We start from the raw sequence: 18474 nt of genomic DNA, 5'->3' as shown, positions 1-18474 counted from the left end.
CATTGTATATCTTTGCCTCCTTTGTCATAGATTAGTTGACCATAGGTGTGTGAGTTTATCTCTGGGCTTTCTACCTTGTTCCACTGATCTATGTTTCTGTTTCTGTGCCAGTACCATATTGTCTTGATTACTGTAGCTTTGTAGTATAGTCTGAAGTCAGGGAGTCTGATTCCTCCAGCTCCGTTTTTTTCCCTCAAGAGTGCTTTGGCTATTCGGGGTCTTTTGTGTCTCCATACAAATTTTAAGATGATTTGTTCTAGTTCCGTAAAAAATGCCATTGGTAATTTGATAGGGATTGCATTGACTCTGTAGATTGCTTTGGGTAGTAGAGTCATTTTCACAATGTTGATTCTTCCAATCCAAGAACATGGTATATCTCTCCATCTGTTGGTATCATCTTTAATTTCTTTCATCAGTGTCTTACAGTTTTCTGCATACAGGTCTTTTGTCTCCCTAGGTAGGTTTATTCCTAGGTATTTTATTCTTTTTGTTGCAATGGTAAATGGGAGTGTTTCCATAATTTCTCTTTCAGATTTTTCATCATTAGTGTATAGGAATGCAAGAGATTTCTGTGCATTAATTTTGTATCCTGCAACTTTACCAAGTTCATTCATTAGCTCTAGTAGTTTTCTGGTGGCATCTTTAGGATTCTCTATGTATAGTATCATGTCATCTGCAAACAGTGACAGTTTTACTTCTTCTTTTCCACTTCGTATTCCTTTTATTTCTTTTTCTTCTCTGACTACCGTGGCTAGGACTTCCAAAACTATGTTGAATAATAGTGGTGAGAGTGGACAACCTTGTCTTACTCCTGATCTTAGTGGAAATGGTTTCAGTTTTTCACCATTGAGAACGATGTTGGCTGTGGGTTTGTCATATATGGCCTTTATTATGTTGAGGTAAGTTCTCTCTATGCCTACTTTCTGGAGGGTTTTTATCATAAATGGGTGTTGAATTTTGTCTAAAGCTTTTTCTGCATCTATTGAGATGTTCATATGGTTTTCCTTCTTCAGTTTGTTAATATGGTTTATCACATTGATTGATTTGCATATAACGAAGAATCCTTGAATTCTTGGGATAAACCCCAATTGATCATGGTGTATGATCCTTTTAATGTGCTATTGGATTCTGTTTGCTAGTATTTTGTTGAGGATTTTTGCATCTATGTTCATCAGTGATATTGGCCTGTAGTTTTCTTTCTTTGTGACATCTTTGTCTGGTTTTGGTATCAGGGTGATGGTGGCCTCATAGAATGAGTTTGGGAGTGTTTCTCCCTCTGCTATATTTTGGAAGAGTTTGAGAAGGATAGGTGTTAGCTCTTCTTTAAATGTTTGATACAATTCGCCTGTGAAGCCATCTGGTCCTGGGCTTTTGTTTGTTGGAGGATTTTTAATCACAGTTTCAATTTCATTACTTGTGATTGGTCTGTTCATATTTTCTGTTTCTTCCTGGTTCAGTCTTGGAAGGTTATACCTTTCTAAGAATTTGTCCATTTCTTCCAGGTTGTCCATTTTATTGGCATAGAGTTGCTTGTAGTAGTCTCTTAGGATGCTTTGTATTTCTGCGGTGTCTGTTGTAACTTCTCCTTTTTCATTTCTGATTTTATTGATTTGAGTCCTCTCCCTCTTTTTCTTGATGAGTCTGGCTAATGGCTTATCAATTTTGTTTATCTTCTCAAAGAACCAGCTTTTAGTTTTATTGATCTTTGCTATTGTTTTCTTTGTTTCTATTTCATTTATTTCTGCTCTGATCTTTATGATTTCTTTCCTTCTGCTAACTTTGGGTTTTGTTTGTTCTTCTTTCTCTAGTTTCTTTAGGTGTAAAGTTAGATTGTTTGAGATTTTTCTTGTTTCTTTAGGTAGGCTTGTATAGCTATAAACTTCCCTCTTAGAACTGCTTTTGCTACCTCCCATAGGTTTTGGGTCATCGTGTTTTCATTGTCATTTGTCTCTAGGTATTTTTTGATTTCCTCTTTGATTTCTTCAGCGATCTCTTGGTTATTTAGTAACGTATCGTTTAGCCTCCATGTGTTTGTGTTTTTTACATTTTTTTCCCTGTAATTCATTTCTAATCTCATAGCGTTGTGGTCAGAAAAGATGCTTGATATGATTTCAATTTTCTTAAATTTACTGAGGCTTGATTTGTGACCCAAGATGTGATCTATCCTGGAGAATGTTCCGTGCGCACTTGAGAAGAAAGTGTAATCTGCTGTTTTTGGATGGAATGTCCTATAAATATCAATTAAATCTATCTGGTCTATTGTGTCATTTAAAGCTTCTGTTTCCTTATTAATTTTCTGTTTGGATGATCTGTCCATTGGTGTAAGTGAGGTGTTAAAGTCCCCCACTATTATTGTGTTACTGTCAATTTCCTCTTTTATAGCTGTTAGCAGTTGCTTTATGTATTGAGGTGTTCCCATGTTGGGTGTATATATATTTATAATTGTTATATCTTCTTCTTGGATTGATCCCTTGATCATTACATAGTGTCCTTCCTTGTCTCTTGTAACATTCTTTATTTTAAAGTCTATTTTATCTGATATGAGTATAGCTACTCCAGCTTTCTTTTGATTTCCATTTGCATGGAATATCTTTTTCCATCCCCTCACTTTCAGTCTGTATGTGTCCCTAGGTCTAAAGTGGGTCTCTTGTAGACAGCATATATATGGGTCTTGTTTTTGTATCCATTCAGCAAGCCTGTGTCTTTTGGTTGGAGCATTTAATCCATTCACGTTTAAGGTAGTTATCGATATGTATGTTCCTATGACCATTTTCTTAATTGTTTTGGGTTTGTTTTTGTAGGTCCTTTTCTTCTCTTGTGTTTCCCACTTAGAGAAGTTCCTGTAGCATTTGTTGTAGAGCTGGTTTGGTGGTGCTGAATTCTCTTAGCTTTTTCTTGTCTGTAAAGCTTTTGATTTCTCCATCAAATCTAAATGAGATCCTTGCCAGGTAGAGTAATCTTGGTTGTAGGTTCTTCCCTTTCATCACTTTAAGTATATCATGCCACTCTCTTCTGGCGTGTAGAGTTTCTGCTGAGAAATCAGCTGTTAACCTTATGGGAGTTCCCTTGTATGTTATTTGTCGTTTTTCCCTTGCTGCTTTCAATAATTTTTCTTTGTCTTTAATTTTTGCCACTTTGATTACTATGTGTCTCGGCATGTTTCTCCTTGGGTTTATGTTGTATGGGACTCTCTGTGCTTCCTGGACTTGGGTGGCTATTTCCTTTCCCATGTTAGGGAAGTTTTCGACTATAATCTCTTCAAATATTTTGTCTGGTCCTTTCTCTCTCTCTTCTCCTCCCGTGACCCCTATAATGCAAATGTTGTTGCGTTTAATGTTGTCCCAGAGGTCTCTTAGGCTGTCTTCATTTCTTTTCATTCTTTTTTCTTTAGTCTGTTCCGCAGCAGTGAATTCCACCATTCTGTCTTCCAGGTCACTTATCCGTTCTTCTGCCTCAGTTATTCTGCTATTGATTTCTTCTAGTGTAGTTTTCATTTCAGTTATTGTATTGGTCATCTCTGTTTGTTTGTTCTTTAATTCTTCTAGGTCTTTGTTAATCATTTCTTGCCTCTTCTCAATCTTTGCCTCCATTCTTATTCCGAGGTCCTGGATCATCTTCACTATCATTATTCTGAATTCTTTTTCTGGAAGGTTGCCTATCTCCACTTCATTTAGTTGTTTTTCTGGGGTTTTTTCTTGTTCCTTCATCTGGTATATAGCCCTCTGCCTTTTCATCTTGTCTATCTTTCTGTAAATGTGGTTTTTGTTCCACAGGCTGCAGGATTGTAGTTTTTCTTGCTTCTGCTGTCTGCCCTCTGGTGGTTGAGGCTATCTAAGAGGCTTGATGGGAGGCTCTGGTGGTGGGTAGAGCTGACTGTTGCTGTGGCGGTCAGAGCTCCGTAAAACTTTAATCCACTTGACTGTTGATGGGTGGGGCTGGGTTCCCTCCCTGTTGGTTGTTTTGCCTGAGGCAACCCAACGCTGGAGCCTACCTAGGCTCTTTGGTGGGGCTAATGGCAGACTCTGAGAGGCTCACGCCAAGGAGTACTTCCCAGAACCTCCGCTGCCAGTGTCCTTGTCCCCACGGTGAAACAGAGCCAGCCCCCGCCTCTGCAGGAGACCCTCCAACACTAGCAGGTAGGTCTGGTTCAGTCTCCCCCAGGGTCACTGCTCCTTCCCCCGGGTCCCGATGCGCGCACTATTCCGTGTGCGCCCTCCAAGAGTGGGGTCTCTCTTTCCCCCGGTCCTGTCGAAGTCCTGCAATCAATTCCCACTAGGCTTCAAAGTCTGATTCTCTATGAATTCCTCCTCCCGTTGCCGGACCTCCAGGTTGGGAAGCCTGACGTGGGGCTCAGAACCTTCACTCCAGTGGGTGGACTTCTGTGGTATAAGTGTTCGCCAGTCTGTGAGTCACCCACCCAGCAGTTATGGGATTTGATTTTACTCTGATTGCGCCCCTCCTACCGTCTCACTGTAGCTTCTCCTCTGTCCTTGGACGTGGGGTATCCTCCTTGGTGAAGTCCAGTGTCTTCCTGTCGATGATTGTCCAGCAGCCAGTTGTGATTCTGGTGTTCTCACAAGAGGGAGTGAGAGCACGTCCTTCTACTCCGCCATCTTGGTTAATCTCCAACTACAGTTTTAAATAACAAACAGAATGCCTCCCCATGAGCAAATTATCTCAACTTCCTCTTGCATATGGGACTGAGTGCCCCATTCATTCATTCAGCCAGTCGTACTGAGCACTTACTCATTGCCAGTGTCTGTGCTAGGCCCTGAGGACACAGCATGAACAAGAGGGACACAGCCCCTGCCTTCCCAGAGCTTACAGGGCAGACGACCAGACTGCTGTAGCACAGAGTGAGTACAGTTATAAAGGAGAAGAGAAGCCCAGGGGCTGTGGGATATCAGAAGGGGCCCTAATCCTAGCTTGGAAGGTTCTGGAAGGCTTCCAGGAAGAAGTGATACCTAACTCGGACCCAGACAGTGAGGAGGAGCGAGCACATTATTATGTTTAGGGTTCTGAAAGTTCAGTAAGGCTGTGGGGTCGAGTGTGATGCGGAAAAGAGGTAAGAGGTGAGGCAGGAGAGCTAGGCAGGGGCCAGATCAAGTGGGGCTTATGGTCCACGTTAAGAGTTTGAACTTTAACCGAAGGGCTATTGGTCGGCCATTCTCCAAACCCCACAGAATTTTTTTTCTTTGCATTCTTTCATTCAGTGCCCTGAATTGCTCACCTCCTCTTCTCCTTTTTCTACTTTTTGAAATTCTCCCCATCTTTCAAGGTCCACCTGAACTGTTTCTCCCTCCTTGAAACCTTTCCTGCCCTCCCCACCTTTCATAATTAGACACAACCACTGTCCTTAGGTGGGTTAAGTAGGGTTGGCTTGGATGCGTTAGAAGAGACTTTATATGCGATTTTGTTTAATCTCCTTGTGTGACAGTTGGGAAACTGAGGCTCATAGAAGTCGACATAGCCTCCGAGGGCAGAGTCATCCAGGTCTCCTGACGTGCACTACCCAGCGCCATCTACCTCTGAGCCCTTGAATTCGTTCCAGTTTTATAATTACCTGTGAAGTATAAGTGGCTAGTGATGCCGACCAAGGGGTTTAAGAATGCAGTAGGCTGAAAGAGATTTTAAAAAGAGATGAAAGAAGTAGAATTCTTTTCCTGATCATATGCAGGTTTTTTATATGGTTTATTCAGTCAGTTCTATTTAGAGTGCAACTTTTAGATTGCTTTTGCTTTGAGTATGTATCCTGAACGTGCCCGAGGCAGGTGTTCACCGGAGGCGGCCCTCAGGAATGATCCAGGGTTACCAGTGAGCTAAGACCGCCTCCCCGTGCTCACCAGCCTCCGGGAGCTGAGCACAAGAGACAGCCCCCCCTTCCCCAGCTCCGCAGCCACACCTGCAGCCACTGGAACCTAAGTAAACCTCCTGCCCGCACTGTTCCTTTCCTGGCCTCTGGGTCCTTGAGGACAGACCCCTCAGGAATGACATCATAGACAGCCAAGTACTTAGGCGTTGCAAATTGAAGACCGCTCCTTACACTTTTTGCTGCTGCACTAGGTGGGAAAGTCAGAGTCTTGGAGGGCCTTTTACCCAGTCCTCCCTGGTGTCAGTGAGAGGTGCCAAAGAGCCTCCTAGTGGTTGCCCCACAGACAGTCTCATACTTTGTATTTATTTGATTTTGTTCGCCCCCGTGCCTTTGAGAGTTAGGACTCAGTATATTCTGCATCCTTATTTGTAACAAATGTTTGTGGGAGAGGAGCCCCGCCTCTGTGTACACCGACCAGGTTCTGACAACTGTTGACACAGCCTCAGCGTGAAGTCGGTGCCTGTGTCCCCTGGCGGGGCTGCCTTTCAGGGTGCTGCTCCTGCACTGCCCCCTGCTTTGTCTCTGGAGTTAACAGTTTGTGGCGTTTCACACTGAACTCGCTCCCTGCCTCGAGACGAAGAGGAAAGCTAAATCCCAGACCTGTGACACAGAAATGGGGGGTCCTGACGAAACAGCAGAGGGAGGCTGAATTGCCTGTGGCTACCAGCTATACAGATTTGAATTCTAGGGTTGGAAGGAGCACTCAGAGATCATGTCGCTCTTCTTTACCTCCAGACAGGACCCCAGCAAAAATGTGCTGCCCAGAGGGGCTGTTCTGTGCTCTGAGCCAGTGGTTCTCAAACTGTGGCCCCTGGAGCACAGCATCAGTATCACCCAGTTCAGACCTCCCGAATCAGAAACTCAAGGGATGGCACCCAACAATCTATGTAAGGAGCCCTGCATGGGATTATGATGCACATAGCAATCTGAGAACTGCTGCTCTAAGATAACCTCCAGCAGGACCCAGAGTGAAGGTTTCTCAGTTTAGACGGCAGGAAAACAACACTGAGGTTCATCCAGCTGCTGTCTCTGAGCTTCAGTAAGTGCACAGGGCAGGATGGCTGCCCACTTCCTCTTCCTCTTTTTTATCTTGGCTGTGTACTGAGCTAGAATGCTTGTGTCCCTGGCTCTCTTGACCTTGTGCCGGAGAGACAGTGAAAGGTAATGACTGCCAGGCCATGATGCTGGACATAATGGCCCCGAGCAGTTCTCCTAGATGTGGTCACCAGTCAGCTTCTCGGTGAGCTCAGCCCAGATCCCTTCAGCATCTTTATCTCCTCCCCCCTCCCTGTCCCCCATGTCACCTTATAGTGCAGTGTAGCTCGTGTCCCACGAGGCTTCTGAGCTGGGCCACTTGGAACTTGTACCTTTTCTCTTGACTTCACTCCCAATACCAAGTTAAAACATCCTGCAGCATCTCTTTCAGAAAGCAGGAAAGATTAAGGAGTCTCCTAGCTGAGTCTTGAAGCTCACATGAAAGCAGGAGCTCGTATTTGCCCAGTAGCAGGGTTTTATTTCCTTTCCTTCAAAAGTGCAACATGGGAGGGCAGCAGTTTTAACAGCCAACAGGACATCTCTTCTTGAGGGCTTCTGCTCTCTCTGTGTATCAGAGTCTGCTGAGCACCATACGTATCTCAGTGTCTCCTAGTCATACCCACACTCACGGTAGGTATGCGCAATTCTGAGAGTAAGCAACATCTGGATTTCTGGTAGATGTGACCGTTGTAGCGCCTTCTTCCTTCTGTGCAGATTGATTTCATTTGCGTTTCATTTCAGACTGCAACCATTGGTATAATACTTTTAAAAGCCACTTCTCCCTATAGCTTGGAGCCCAAAAGAATGTCCAGATGTGCCTCTTCCGATTGCTTTCTCTGTAGGCCTGCCAAAGGGAAAGAGCCCAGAGTTCATTGGCATAGGAGAAAAGTTATTTAATATTTATGAAGGGGGCCAGATGTTCACATTTCACGTCACACCTAGTTAGACACGGTCCCTATCTTAAGATAAACTCGCTCTCAGACAAATTATGAGCCACCAGGCCATAGAAACAACAAATGGCCAGTCACTTCTCAATTATATCACACAGTCAAAAGTACTTTTTCTTTAAAAGCTCCCGGTTCAAGGCAGGCCCCTATCATCCAGCTCCTCCGCAGCCTCCAGCTAACCTAAGGGGCTAGAGAGAAAGATGGAGGTGATATCTGTTAACCCGACTGTATAATTCTTTTCCTTCAGGGGGCAGCTCCACCAGCAGTGCTGTGAAAAGTGGACCCTGGTTAATGATGAGACCCAAGCCAAGATGGCCCGGATGGCTGCTGCAGCCGCATGGGGTTTAGGTAAGGCTCCCCTCCCAGGCACCCAGTCAAGGTGAGGACAGTGAGGCTGGGGGCTCACATCGGAAAAGTATGGCACTGTGGCTGCAGGCAGAGATGTCAGGTCTATAGAAGCATAAAACTGTTCATGTCCACTTCTCCCTCCTCCATCTGTCCTTTCTGCCTCATGACTTTGACTAACTTTGTTAGATATGTCTAATAATGGCTGTTCACAGGGAGGCCAAGGAAAACAGTGAGCAAGCATCAAAACTGAGATATTTAGTGAAGTTTGTTTGTATTCTGGCTCCATCATCATTAGCCTTTTTCCATATTTCTGCTTTGCATGGGGTTGCCACCTCATGATCCAGTATGGTTGCTGGAGCTCCACCAACATGTCTTTATCCTACAGGAATAATGAGAGAAGTCAGCTGTCTATCTCCTTTTATTTCTTAACTTTTATTATAGAATTTTCCCAACAAATATAAAAGTGACTAGTATAATGAACCCCTATATGCTGTTCACCTTCTCCAACAGTTATAAACATTCTGGCAATTTGGTTTTCTCTGTTCTCCGCCTTGCTGCCCAACACTCAGCCACCTTCCTCCCACTCCCTGAGTGTTTTCAAGCAGTGATTTCCTTTTAATCCCCACAGACAAGTGTCGCTTTCTGACATCAGACCCCAGCAGAGAGGATTCCCAGTGTCTGTTCCAGGGATGTTCTCAGTAAGAGGGGAAAGGGTCCATGGATGTCCCAGGTGGAAGCGGCACCTGTGGAGTCCAGAGCAGGGTTACATAACATCCACCTCCATTCTCACCCTCTGAGTCACAGAGCTTATATCCTTTCCTTTCATGAGCTCTGAGCTGGATCCAGAACGTTTTTCAAAACCAAACTGCTTCCTGAGGAGTCATCATTTGTTATTTGCTTTTGCCCAGAGGCATAGAGAATGGATGCACCAGTGGTCTGGAGTGAAAGGCAGGAAAAGGCCTCGTAAAATCAGCAGCCCTGCAGTCTGCGGCTAATGAAGCTGGTATCTTTCCTGCAGATGGTTTTGGAAATCCTGGCATTTGATACATGCTCACCCCACCAGGGGAAGTGACTATGTCTTTCCAGATGCCACCATTTCCCCAGTCTGCCCTGATATGACACTACTGTGCTATGACCTAGCCCATCTTTCTGTTGTAACAGAGCCTCTTAAAATATTTATCTCCTCCCTCTGAGGCAAAGGTACTGCCAGAGTGAGACAAGCAAACTGTTTGTCTCATCCTGTCCCCTGTCCGGATAACGGCCATATCAGTTGTTTAGGGGGAAATGTAATGTCCAAGATACCATTGAACTGTGAGATCCTCCGTTGGTTGGGAAGAAAGCTCTTCCGTCTCACCTAGAGGAAGCGGGGCGAGTTCTCTAGGTTAATGAGGTGCTGCGTGGCACCCTCCTGACCTGTGCTTATGCGGCTCCTTCCATCTTTCATGGAACTCCCTGGGGCAGCAGTGGAGCCCTGTGTTTGGAAGACAGATGTGGCCTTGTTAAACTGGCTCTCCGCCTCACAGAGTGTAGAGGCTCTCTGCGGGATTCGGATACAGCAGGCTCAAGTGTGTCCTGTTTGAACCCCAAGCTAAATTCAAGTAACAGTGACAAGGCCTATTTGAGATGCTGCCTTTAGCCCAGCAAGCTGACCACCCTAATGCTTTTCTGTGTGTGCGTGTGCGTGCGTGTAGGTCAGTGGGACAGCATGGAGGAGTACACCTGCATGATCCCTCGGGATACCCACGACGGGGCATTTTACAGAGCCGTGCTGGCGCTGCATCAGGACCTCTTCTCCTTGGCGCAGCAGGTACAAACCTCCACGTACCCAGACCACCTCCAAAGGGAAGGTAATCACGTGCGCCCCGTCCGCGCCTAGCACGTGGTGCCTGTGTACTTCAGCTCTGGCCTTTGGCTCTGTGGCCTCGTTAGAATGGCTTTGGAGCGCAAGGCTTAGTAAGAAGATGACTCCCAGCATATCAGCCAGGGCCACTTCCTGCTCTGAGAGAGGGACACGTGTTCTGGAAGTTACCATTTAGATTGCTTTTGGAGTTGGCTTCTTGGGTCATCGTTGCATCCTTTTTACTTACCATGTTGCTTTAGCATTGCTTGTGGTAGAGAGAAACTGTTTTACCAAAGGAGAATTCAGAGAGCAGCACACCCCCCCTCTGCAGCAGAAATCAGTCACAAGGTTCTTCTGGCTCTGCAGGCGTGTCACACACTGGTCACCTTCTAGGAAAGTTAGCACTTGATTTGGAAATCCTGTGCTGACTTGCAGAATAAAATAACGAGGTAATCACATCCAGCCTGTCAGACACCCGACTGTCTTGGGTGAGGTGCTTGGGTAAATGACCCGAGCGCTACCAGACGGGGACATAGTCATATTAACCTTAAACATTCAAAAAAGGAAAAGCTCCACGTGCAGGGGTTTTAATTGATGAAACAGAGAAGACTCAAACTGCAGTCCTATGGCATACCACCCCCACAAGCTCTGATTTACACATGAGAACTGAGACCTGGGTCATTCGTGTCACAGGCACAAAAGCTCCCATTTACATGGAGAGGATTGGCATTCTTCTGCCAATTTCAGAGGCACTCCCTCAGGAGGACAAGGTGCTTAAAAGCCAGAGACAACCAGCTGGGCCATTTGAGTGCTTGCACAGTCTGTTCTTACCAACATGCCCAGCATGGAGAAGTTGAAAGAAGGTAGATCCACAAGTTGTCCTCTTGAGATGCAAGAAAACGGTGATTCTGTTTCTAAGCATGAATTTCCCTGCCTTTGTTACCCAGGATCTAAGATGTTAAGCTTTTGGCTGCCATACGTTTCTTTCTTTTCTGAGAAATCAGATAATGCGCTTCTCTAGGCTTTCAAATCTGGTAAAAGGTTTCTTCCCTCCTTCAGTGAACTTTTCTCTTCGTCACTAGGATTTCAGTGAGACAGGTAACTTCTGCAGCTAGTTGGGAAGCCTGAAAATCACAGCCCTCCCTCCCCTCAGCTCCCAAGTCCACAGCTCAATTCCAGGGCTTCTCTTTTTCTGTTCCAGTGCATCGACAAAGCCCGGGACCTGCTGGACGCCGAGTTAACTGCGATGGCAGGAGAGAGCTACAGCCGGGCGTATGGGGTGAGTGTGGACCATCTGCATGGTGCAGGGTTGGAAGCACATTTCAGTTCTTTTTGCAGAGTGGGCTCGTGAGGACACACAGGCTGCTGAGAGCGTGCCTGTGGGACCAAAAGGAATGACTGAAATGAAGCCTGGCTTTCGGATTGTTCATGCTGTATTAAGTTGGAATGCGATTTGCTTCCATCAGGCCATGGTTTCTTGCCACATGCTCTCCGAGCTGGAGGAGGTCATCCAGTACAAACTTGTCCCCGAGCGCCGGGAGATCATCCGCCAGATCTGGTGGGAGAGACTGCAGGTGAGCCTGGTAGAAAGCCCCGCTTAGCCTGCCCCCTCCTCCCCTGCTCAGCATAAGCTTCCTGCTTCGTCACAGAGGTTCCGTTTGCATTCAGAGCAGAACACCCACAGGCTTCTCACCTAATAAGCCTCTAGCTGCGAGAGGATGACCTCTTTTCCGACCTCCTTTTACCCTGCTCTAGGAAGAAAAGAAAATATCTTTTTTTTTTTTTTTTTTCTTTTTTGGCTGCACTGCACAGCTTGTAGGATCTTAGTTCCCCGACCAGAGATCGAACCTGTGCCCCCTGCAGTGGAAGCGCAGAGTCCTAACCACTGGACCACCAGGGAATTCCCAAAAGAAAATTTAATAAGTGACATTATGGCCAGCCAGTTGAGAATCTTGACCTCAAAATCAGTGGTTCTCAACTTTAGCCACACAATAGAATGACCTGGAGAGCTTTTTTTTTTTTGCCTTTTTTAAAAAATAAATTTATTTATTTTATTTATTTATTTTTGGCTGTGTTGGGTCTTTGTTGCTGCGCATGGGCTTTCTCTGTTTGCGGCGAGCGGGGGCTACTCTTCGTTGTGGTGCCCGGGCTTCTCACTGTGGTGGCTTCTCTTGTTGCAGAGCATGGGCTCTAGGTTCGTGGGCTTCAGTAGTTGTGGCTCGCGGGCTCTAGAGCGCAGGCTCAGTAGTTGTGGCGCACGGGCTTAGTTGCTCCGCAGCACGTGGGATCTTCTCGGACCAGGGCTCGAACCCGTGTCCCCTGTTTTGGCAGGCAGATTCTGAACCACTGCGCCACCAGGGAAGCCCCCTGGAGAGCTTTTAAAAATCTGGATACCCAGACCACTTCCCAGACCAAATAAACAAAATTTCTGGGGATAGACCCAGGATCAGTATCTTTTCAGCCTTCCCAGATAATTCCAGGATGTGACTGACGCTGAGAACCACTGCTCTAAATCCACTTGCTGGCCATCTGCATCCAGCCCTTTAAGTGCGGTGGCCTGATGTGTTCATTTACTAACCCCTGCCGTTTACGGTTCCTCAGGTCATAGTCATCCCATACGCTCTGTGCAGACTTTTTCCCACCGAAGTTTCCCCTCATCGAGAAACTTTTCCAAGTCCTCCATCAGTATTTTCGTTGTACATTCTGATCGTTTTAGCTTGAGGAGCTGTCAGTTCCAGATCTGGGAGTCAGGAGTCTTCAGTGTCCTTGGAAAGGACAGGTCTCCCATTCCTTGAGTAGGGAGGAGGAGGAGGAGTTTGTCGGCAAAGCTTCACTGCTCCAGAAGCCACTTGTCCCCCTGCTTGTCATAGTCAACCTCCCTCGATTTTAAGCTGTTTCCTCTTGACCCAATCCACACTTAATTCCAAATTCTGTCCCCAGACAAGTTGAGGTTTGTGCTTCCAACTTTTCAGTAGGCTGTGGCAGGGCCTTTCGACTCCAAGTTGCATTCCTGTCCACAAAGTTCCGGGCACATTCCACTGGAAAGGAAAAGAACGGGGCAAAGGATTGCCTATGAATACAGTCGTTTATGCTCTGAAATGAGCACATGCAGTTCTTTCACATGTTTTATTAGCAATTATGAAGTGCCCAGTGAATGTTTTGATGGAAAATTGTCCATTGAACCCCAGAAAGGAATTCCACAAAGCCAGAATTTCCCACTTGACTTGTACACACCCTGGTGTTTTTAAGTGCCTGTAATGAGGTGAAGAGTTTCCAAATCAGAGATCTGATGAATCTTCTGCCATTCTAACAAGTGGGCAAAATAGAGACTTGGAAGCGGGGTAGATTAAATGAGTCTCAGAGAGGAGGGACCCGTGTTTGACTTTACTGTGTCCAAGATACCATCATCATCTTAGGCCTTCATGACTTCCCTACCTTAAGACAGGAAGATGCTTTTTGGTTTCCAGGGGCCAAGTGATTTCAGCATCTGGGAGAAACTAACAGATGATGAGAAGTCACCAAAACAGTCACTCAGTGTACTTTTTTCTGTTTTTCTAACTTTCCAAATTACTGTTGTTACACATAACAGGACAGAAAATTATGGTCCAAGGCCTAAAAATACAGCGTTAACTTTGTGGTAGGAATTTGGCTCTTGTGGATGGCTTGCTGTCAGAACACTCAACCAACTGCCTAGGCTGGAAGAGTGGCTTTTTGCGATCAATTAAACTGAACTCCCCAGCCACTGGCTCCCGCGGGGCAGTTTGAGAGGTCAACCTTACTTGCGTTGGGTCTTTTCTTGCCTTGGGTTCTTTATTCAGGCTCAGATTGTGTCCTGTCATGTTTAAAAGCCTGCAACCATTGTCACTAGACTTTTAGACTTACCTCCATGGAGGACAGCTCGTTGTTTGGTTTCATGGAACTCTCTGATGAAGTGATAGATCTCAGAAACCCATCTCCCCTGGTGTTAGTCTCTGAATCTGACTTATTCTCAGGAAGGTGGAGGAGGAGAGGCTCGCTCTATTCTCAACAGTCTTTTGATATCAAATTAGCTTAGCCCCTTTGATAATGATTAATTCACTTTGTTTCTTCTTAATTTAAAAGAATTTATATGTGTGAATGAATGAGTCCCTTTCCCTTCTATGTGCAGTTTTTGATCTGAGACGAATAAAAATGTAGAGGAAAGACAAGGTCAAGATCTGAGTGCAAGTTTAGGCTCTGATAACTTCAGAAATATAAACACCACCAACTTTCAAACAACATCAGTTGAAAATTTAATTATTTCAATTTTTTTTACACTTAATTAGTTTTTAAAATTTTGAATGATACATTTTAAATTTAATTTCTTTGTCAGTGATAGGCATCTTCAACCAGAGAGACTGAAGCAAAAAATTAAAGCTAAAAATACATTATTTACAATTCAGAAAAGAAATTTAAATAATTTAGTTCATTTAAGCCTCACCATGGCCCCATGAAGTTGGTACCATTTTTATCCCATTTTACAGATCAGTCACAGAGAGGTTAAGTAATTTGTCCAAAGTCACATAGGTAGTACAGTGGACAGGCCAGGATTCAGGTTCCAGAGTCCTTGCTGTACTGCTTCTCGAATTTTGAGAAGTTCCTGGGAGGTGTTTCACTCACAGTACCCTTCACTTGAGAAAGATGAGATTATAAAAATGAATCTCTTTTTTGTTTCGGGGTGGGTTTCACTGTTGCTTGTGAGGGATTAAGTTATAGCAGAGCACGTGTCTAATCCTCGCTTCTGGACGTTCCAGGGCTGCCAGCGTATTGTGGAGGACTGGCAGAAAATCCTCATGGTGCGGTCGCTAGTGGTCAGCCCTCACGAGGACATGAGGACCTGGCTCAAGTATGCAAGCCTGTGTGGCAAGAGTGGCAGGCTGGTGAGTGTCCCCACCGTGGGGGTAGGGCGGGAGTCTGAGGGGGTGCTCCTGGCCCAGTTCTGTGTATAACCCCAACCTCTTGTTTTGAAGGCTCTTGCTCATAAAACCTTAGTGCTGCTCCTGGGAGTTGATCCATCTCGGCAACTTGACCACCCTCTGCCAACAGTTCACCCCCAGGTGACCTACGCCTACATGAAAAATATGTGGAAGAGCGCTCGCAAGGTCTGTGCCGCAATCCCGCAGGAGACCACATTTCTCCAGAATGCTCGCCTAATCTGCTTCTCACTGCCTCCTGCAGGCCCGAAAGGAAACAGCGTCCAAACCACCATGCCAGGGAGTTCACTCCTGCCAGGAGGCTATTTGGCCTGATTTCAAAAAGTGAATCATATTCGAGGAGATGCACATATACCATTGATCAAACCAACGAGTGCAGTCACAGTTCTATTTATTAGCAGCTAGAATGTGCTAAAACATAGAAAAAATTTCTGGGTTGTGTTGTTTTTCCCCCTAAGAGAAGTACCCAAAAAAGCAGCATGTTTGTGAAAACACAGACTGAAACTTTCGTAAGACCAACTTGGTTTTTCAGACTTCTTGTCTCCTCTTCTGTCATCAGTTTGGGATTCAAAAGCAGCAACACCCAGAGTGTGATGCTGAAACCAGTGGGGAAAGTCACCTTGAAGCCAATATAGAATTCCTCTGACTTTATTTACAGACAGGTCCTTGGGAAATAGATGTGGCTTCTTTTTTGTTTTTATTTTTTAAAACAATCTCCCTGGACGATGGTGACGATTAACAAAAAGTAGGCCCTGGAGGCAAAATCAGCACCTGCTTTGGCTCCCCCATTGTCGTCCTTATGAAACAGAGGAGGGAGTCCCAGCTCTCCTCTCCCTGTTGTTGTCCCCACAGTGTCCCTGAGATAAGAAAGGAATGCAGAGCAGCCACTGGAGCTGTGGCTGTGGAAGATGTGATAAAATAGCAGTGGAGTCTTGGCTGAAGGCTTACTTGGGAGATCCCTGGACTGTGTCAGAAGCTGATTTCTTTTGTGGGTGCTGGATTCTGTGACTCTGAATGCCACCCAGAGTGGGAGCCACAGCCCTGCACCACACACTGGGTCTTTGATTGGGGCATACTTCAGATATCATGGTCCAAGTGTCCTTCTCCAAATGTGCGGTTTGGGGTTTTTTCTTTTGTTGTTGTTTGAGAGGGGGTTGTTTAGTTTAGTCTCTGTGAGCCTCCCAGGCCAGAGCACTTCTGATTCAAAGCCTGACCTTCCTCCAGGCAAATGAGAAAAACAGAAGGTGCTGGATCTGAATACAGTCTGGTTTCCTTCCTATATGTAGCCTCCAAGTCTTTGAATGTCTTGCCGAAGGCAGGCGGAAGGAGTGTTTTGGCTAATATTTCAACCAAGGAGTGGCTTCTTTCAACATAGGACCACAGCCCAACTTCTCCACAGATTATGGCCTTTTCTTAGGAACCCAGATTCTGGAGGGAGACCATAAAACCACATGGATTAAAGATTTAGAAATCTATTTAAAATTAGGTGCTTGAACTTCAAGCCCGGAGCTAGAGATGCCACATCTTCGTAAGAGTTCAGGAGCTACTCCAGGAAAGCTGACTACTTAATAATAACCGTGCTGTTGAGCAGGTCGCTTTCCTTCTCTGAGTGCTGTGCTCTTCCTCCATAAGTAAGGGCTGTGCCCTCTGCTTTGCCTGAGGCGGACGGAAATGGGGAGAAGCAGATCCCGTTCTGCAGGAAGGCATCAGGCAGTAGGCGTATGCCCACTGCTTTTCTAGACAAGACAGTTCACGGAATCTGGAGACAGGCTGGTTCCTTCTGTGAAATTTCACTAAGCCGAGAACATAGTTCTTGCCCACAAACCATGCAGGCAGTCAAGAGCCAGAATAGTCTGCCCAGCTTACACTCTGGGCCTGAGAGAAACCCCTTCCTCCAAGCGAGCGGTCCATCATCTGTAAGAGAGAAAGAATCATTTTTCCCCCTCCTCACTTCCTGGGGATGGAGAAAAGGAGTTTTTTTTGTTTTGTTTTTTTTTAAGCGCTCCTGACTTATTTATTTATTTATTTTATTTTTTTGGCTGTGTTGGGTCTTCGTTTCTGTGCGAGGGCTTTCTCCAGCTGCGGCGAGCGGGGGCCACTCTTCTTCGCGGTGCGCGGGCATTTCACTGTCGCGGCCCCTCCTGTTGTGGAGCACAGGCTCTAGACGCGCAGGCTCAGCAGCTGTGACTTACGGGCCCAGTTGCTCCGCGGCATGCGGGATCCTCCCAGACCAGGGCTCAAACCCATGTCCCCTGCATCGGCAGGCAGACTCTCAACCACTGCCCCACCAGGGAAGCCCCAAGAAGGAGTTTTTAGTAGAACATTTTCAATTCCTTGGAAATAAGTTGCCTCCATGCCACAGAGTAGAAAGATACTAGAGTCTCCCATGCTGGGTAAACTGACTAAACCTAACATTGGGCTTCAAATCCAAACTAATACCCAGCCTTCCCAGTTTTGGCAGTTTTTGTTTTGTTCTTGTGGAGTCTCCCGAAGAGAATTTAAACTCTCTCTGGACAGTCAGTGACACGTAACCTGTGGGCTCTGAAAAGCACCTGGCATCCGAGTTCCTAGTTCAGTTCTTACCTGCTTGATGTACACACTAACCACCCTGAGTTATCTTCCACCTTTTTCATGAGGGATCATTTAAGGACTCCCTCCCAATTCTTTTTTCTCTTCCTAATCAGATTTAAGTCTAGCCAGTGTAGTTCCCATAGAAGAAAAAGTAAAGGAACACATATCACTTCCCAGGTGGGAGATGCTAATAGAGCTCATTTTTCAAAGCCACTGGTGAGGAGTGGAACTCTGAAGGCAGATGTCTGAGGGAGACAGGTGTCTTGGTAACTGTTAGAACATCTCTGTGTCTGCCTTGCCCTCGTGCGTGGATTAGCTGCCCGATAAATCGTTGTCACGTCATTCTGCCTCTGGGTTAAGCCCTCTCGATGCCAATTAATTAATTCCTTATATATTAAAAGTATCTGAGGTTGGTCCTGGCCCCCAAGCCAGGGAGTTTCAATTTTCCTTCAGGGCCATCATTACTGACATGTTTCTATTCAAAAAAAGAAAAAGAAAAAGACTCTTACGTGATTCACAGTAAGGAGATCATTCTGACATTTATTTGAAGTGTTGGGTTTTTTTCTCTCCTTTTCTGTAGCAAAGAACACATATTCTCTTTTTCACATTTATCACGATGCTGGTACGTGTGGGCATGGCAGGCTTATACAAATGGCTTGTAGCTGACTCTCAGATCTCTGACTCTGTCTCTGCTCTTCCCTAGTTCCGCTATCTGCTACTAACCCAGATGGCTTCTGCTCACTTTGTATAAAATCACGTAGTGTAAAGAGATGTGACTGCTGGAGGACGCTCTGCAGATTTTGCTCCTAAGCCACCCTATTCAACTAAATGTTTGCTTGGCTAGTGTCCCCACCCCCATGCCACTTGGGTGTATGAGGGGCCTCACCCCATCTCTGTTCTATTTGGGTA

General features: G+C 45.7%; 1 protein-coding gene across 4 annotated transcripts in view; it reads left to right on the top strand.

The window, feature by feature from the left end:
* The window catches only part of MTOR (mechanistic target of rapamycin kinase), a 125420-nt gene that overhangs the window by 83837 nt on the left and 23109 nt on the right, over positions 1-18474 (top strand). For all 4 annotated transcript variants that reach the window (XM_059912940.1, XM_059912948.1, XM_059912954.1 and 1 more), the window contains 6 exons: positions 8102-8202; positions 9894-10009; positions 11244-11321; positions 11509-11616; positions 14815-14940; positions 15031-15162. In XM_059912940.1, the coding sequence (XP_059768923.1) occupies positions 8102-8202; positions 9894-10009; positions 11244-11321; positions 11509-11616; positions 14815-14940; positions 15031-15162 (661 nt within the window). The remainder of the gene's footprint in view (positions 1-8101; positions 8203-9893; positions 10010-11243; positions 11322-11508; positions 11617-14814; positions 14941-15030; positions 15163-18474) is intronic.

Source organism: Balaenoptera ricei, chromosome 1 (assembly GCF_028023285.1).
Source record: "Balaenoptera ricei isolate mBalRic1 chromosome 1, mBalRic1.hap2, whole genome shotgun sequence".
NCBI lineage: Eukaryota > Metazoa > Chordata > Mammalia > Artiodactyla > Balaenopteridae > Balaenoptera > Balaenoptera ricei.
Note: the sequence above shows the minus strand (reverse complement) of the source record. Positions and strands in the feature narration are given on the sequence as shown.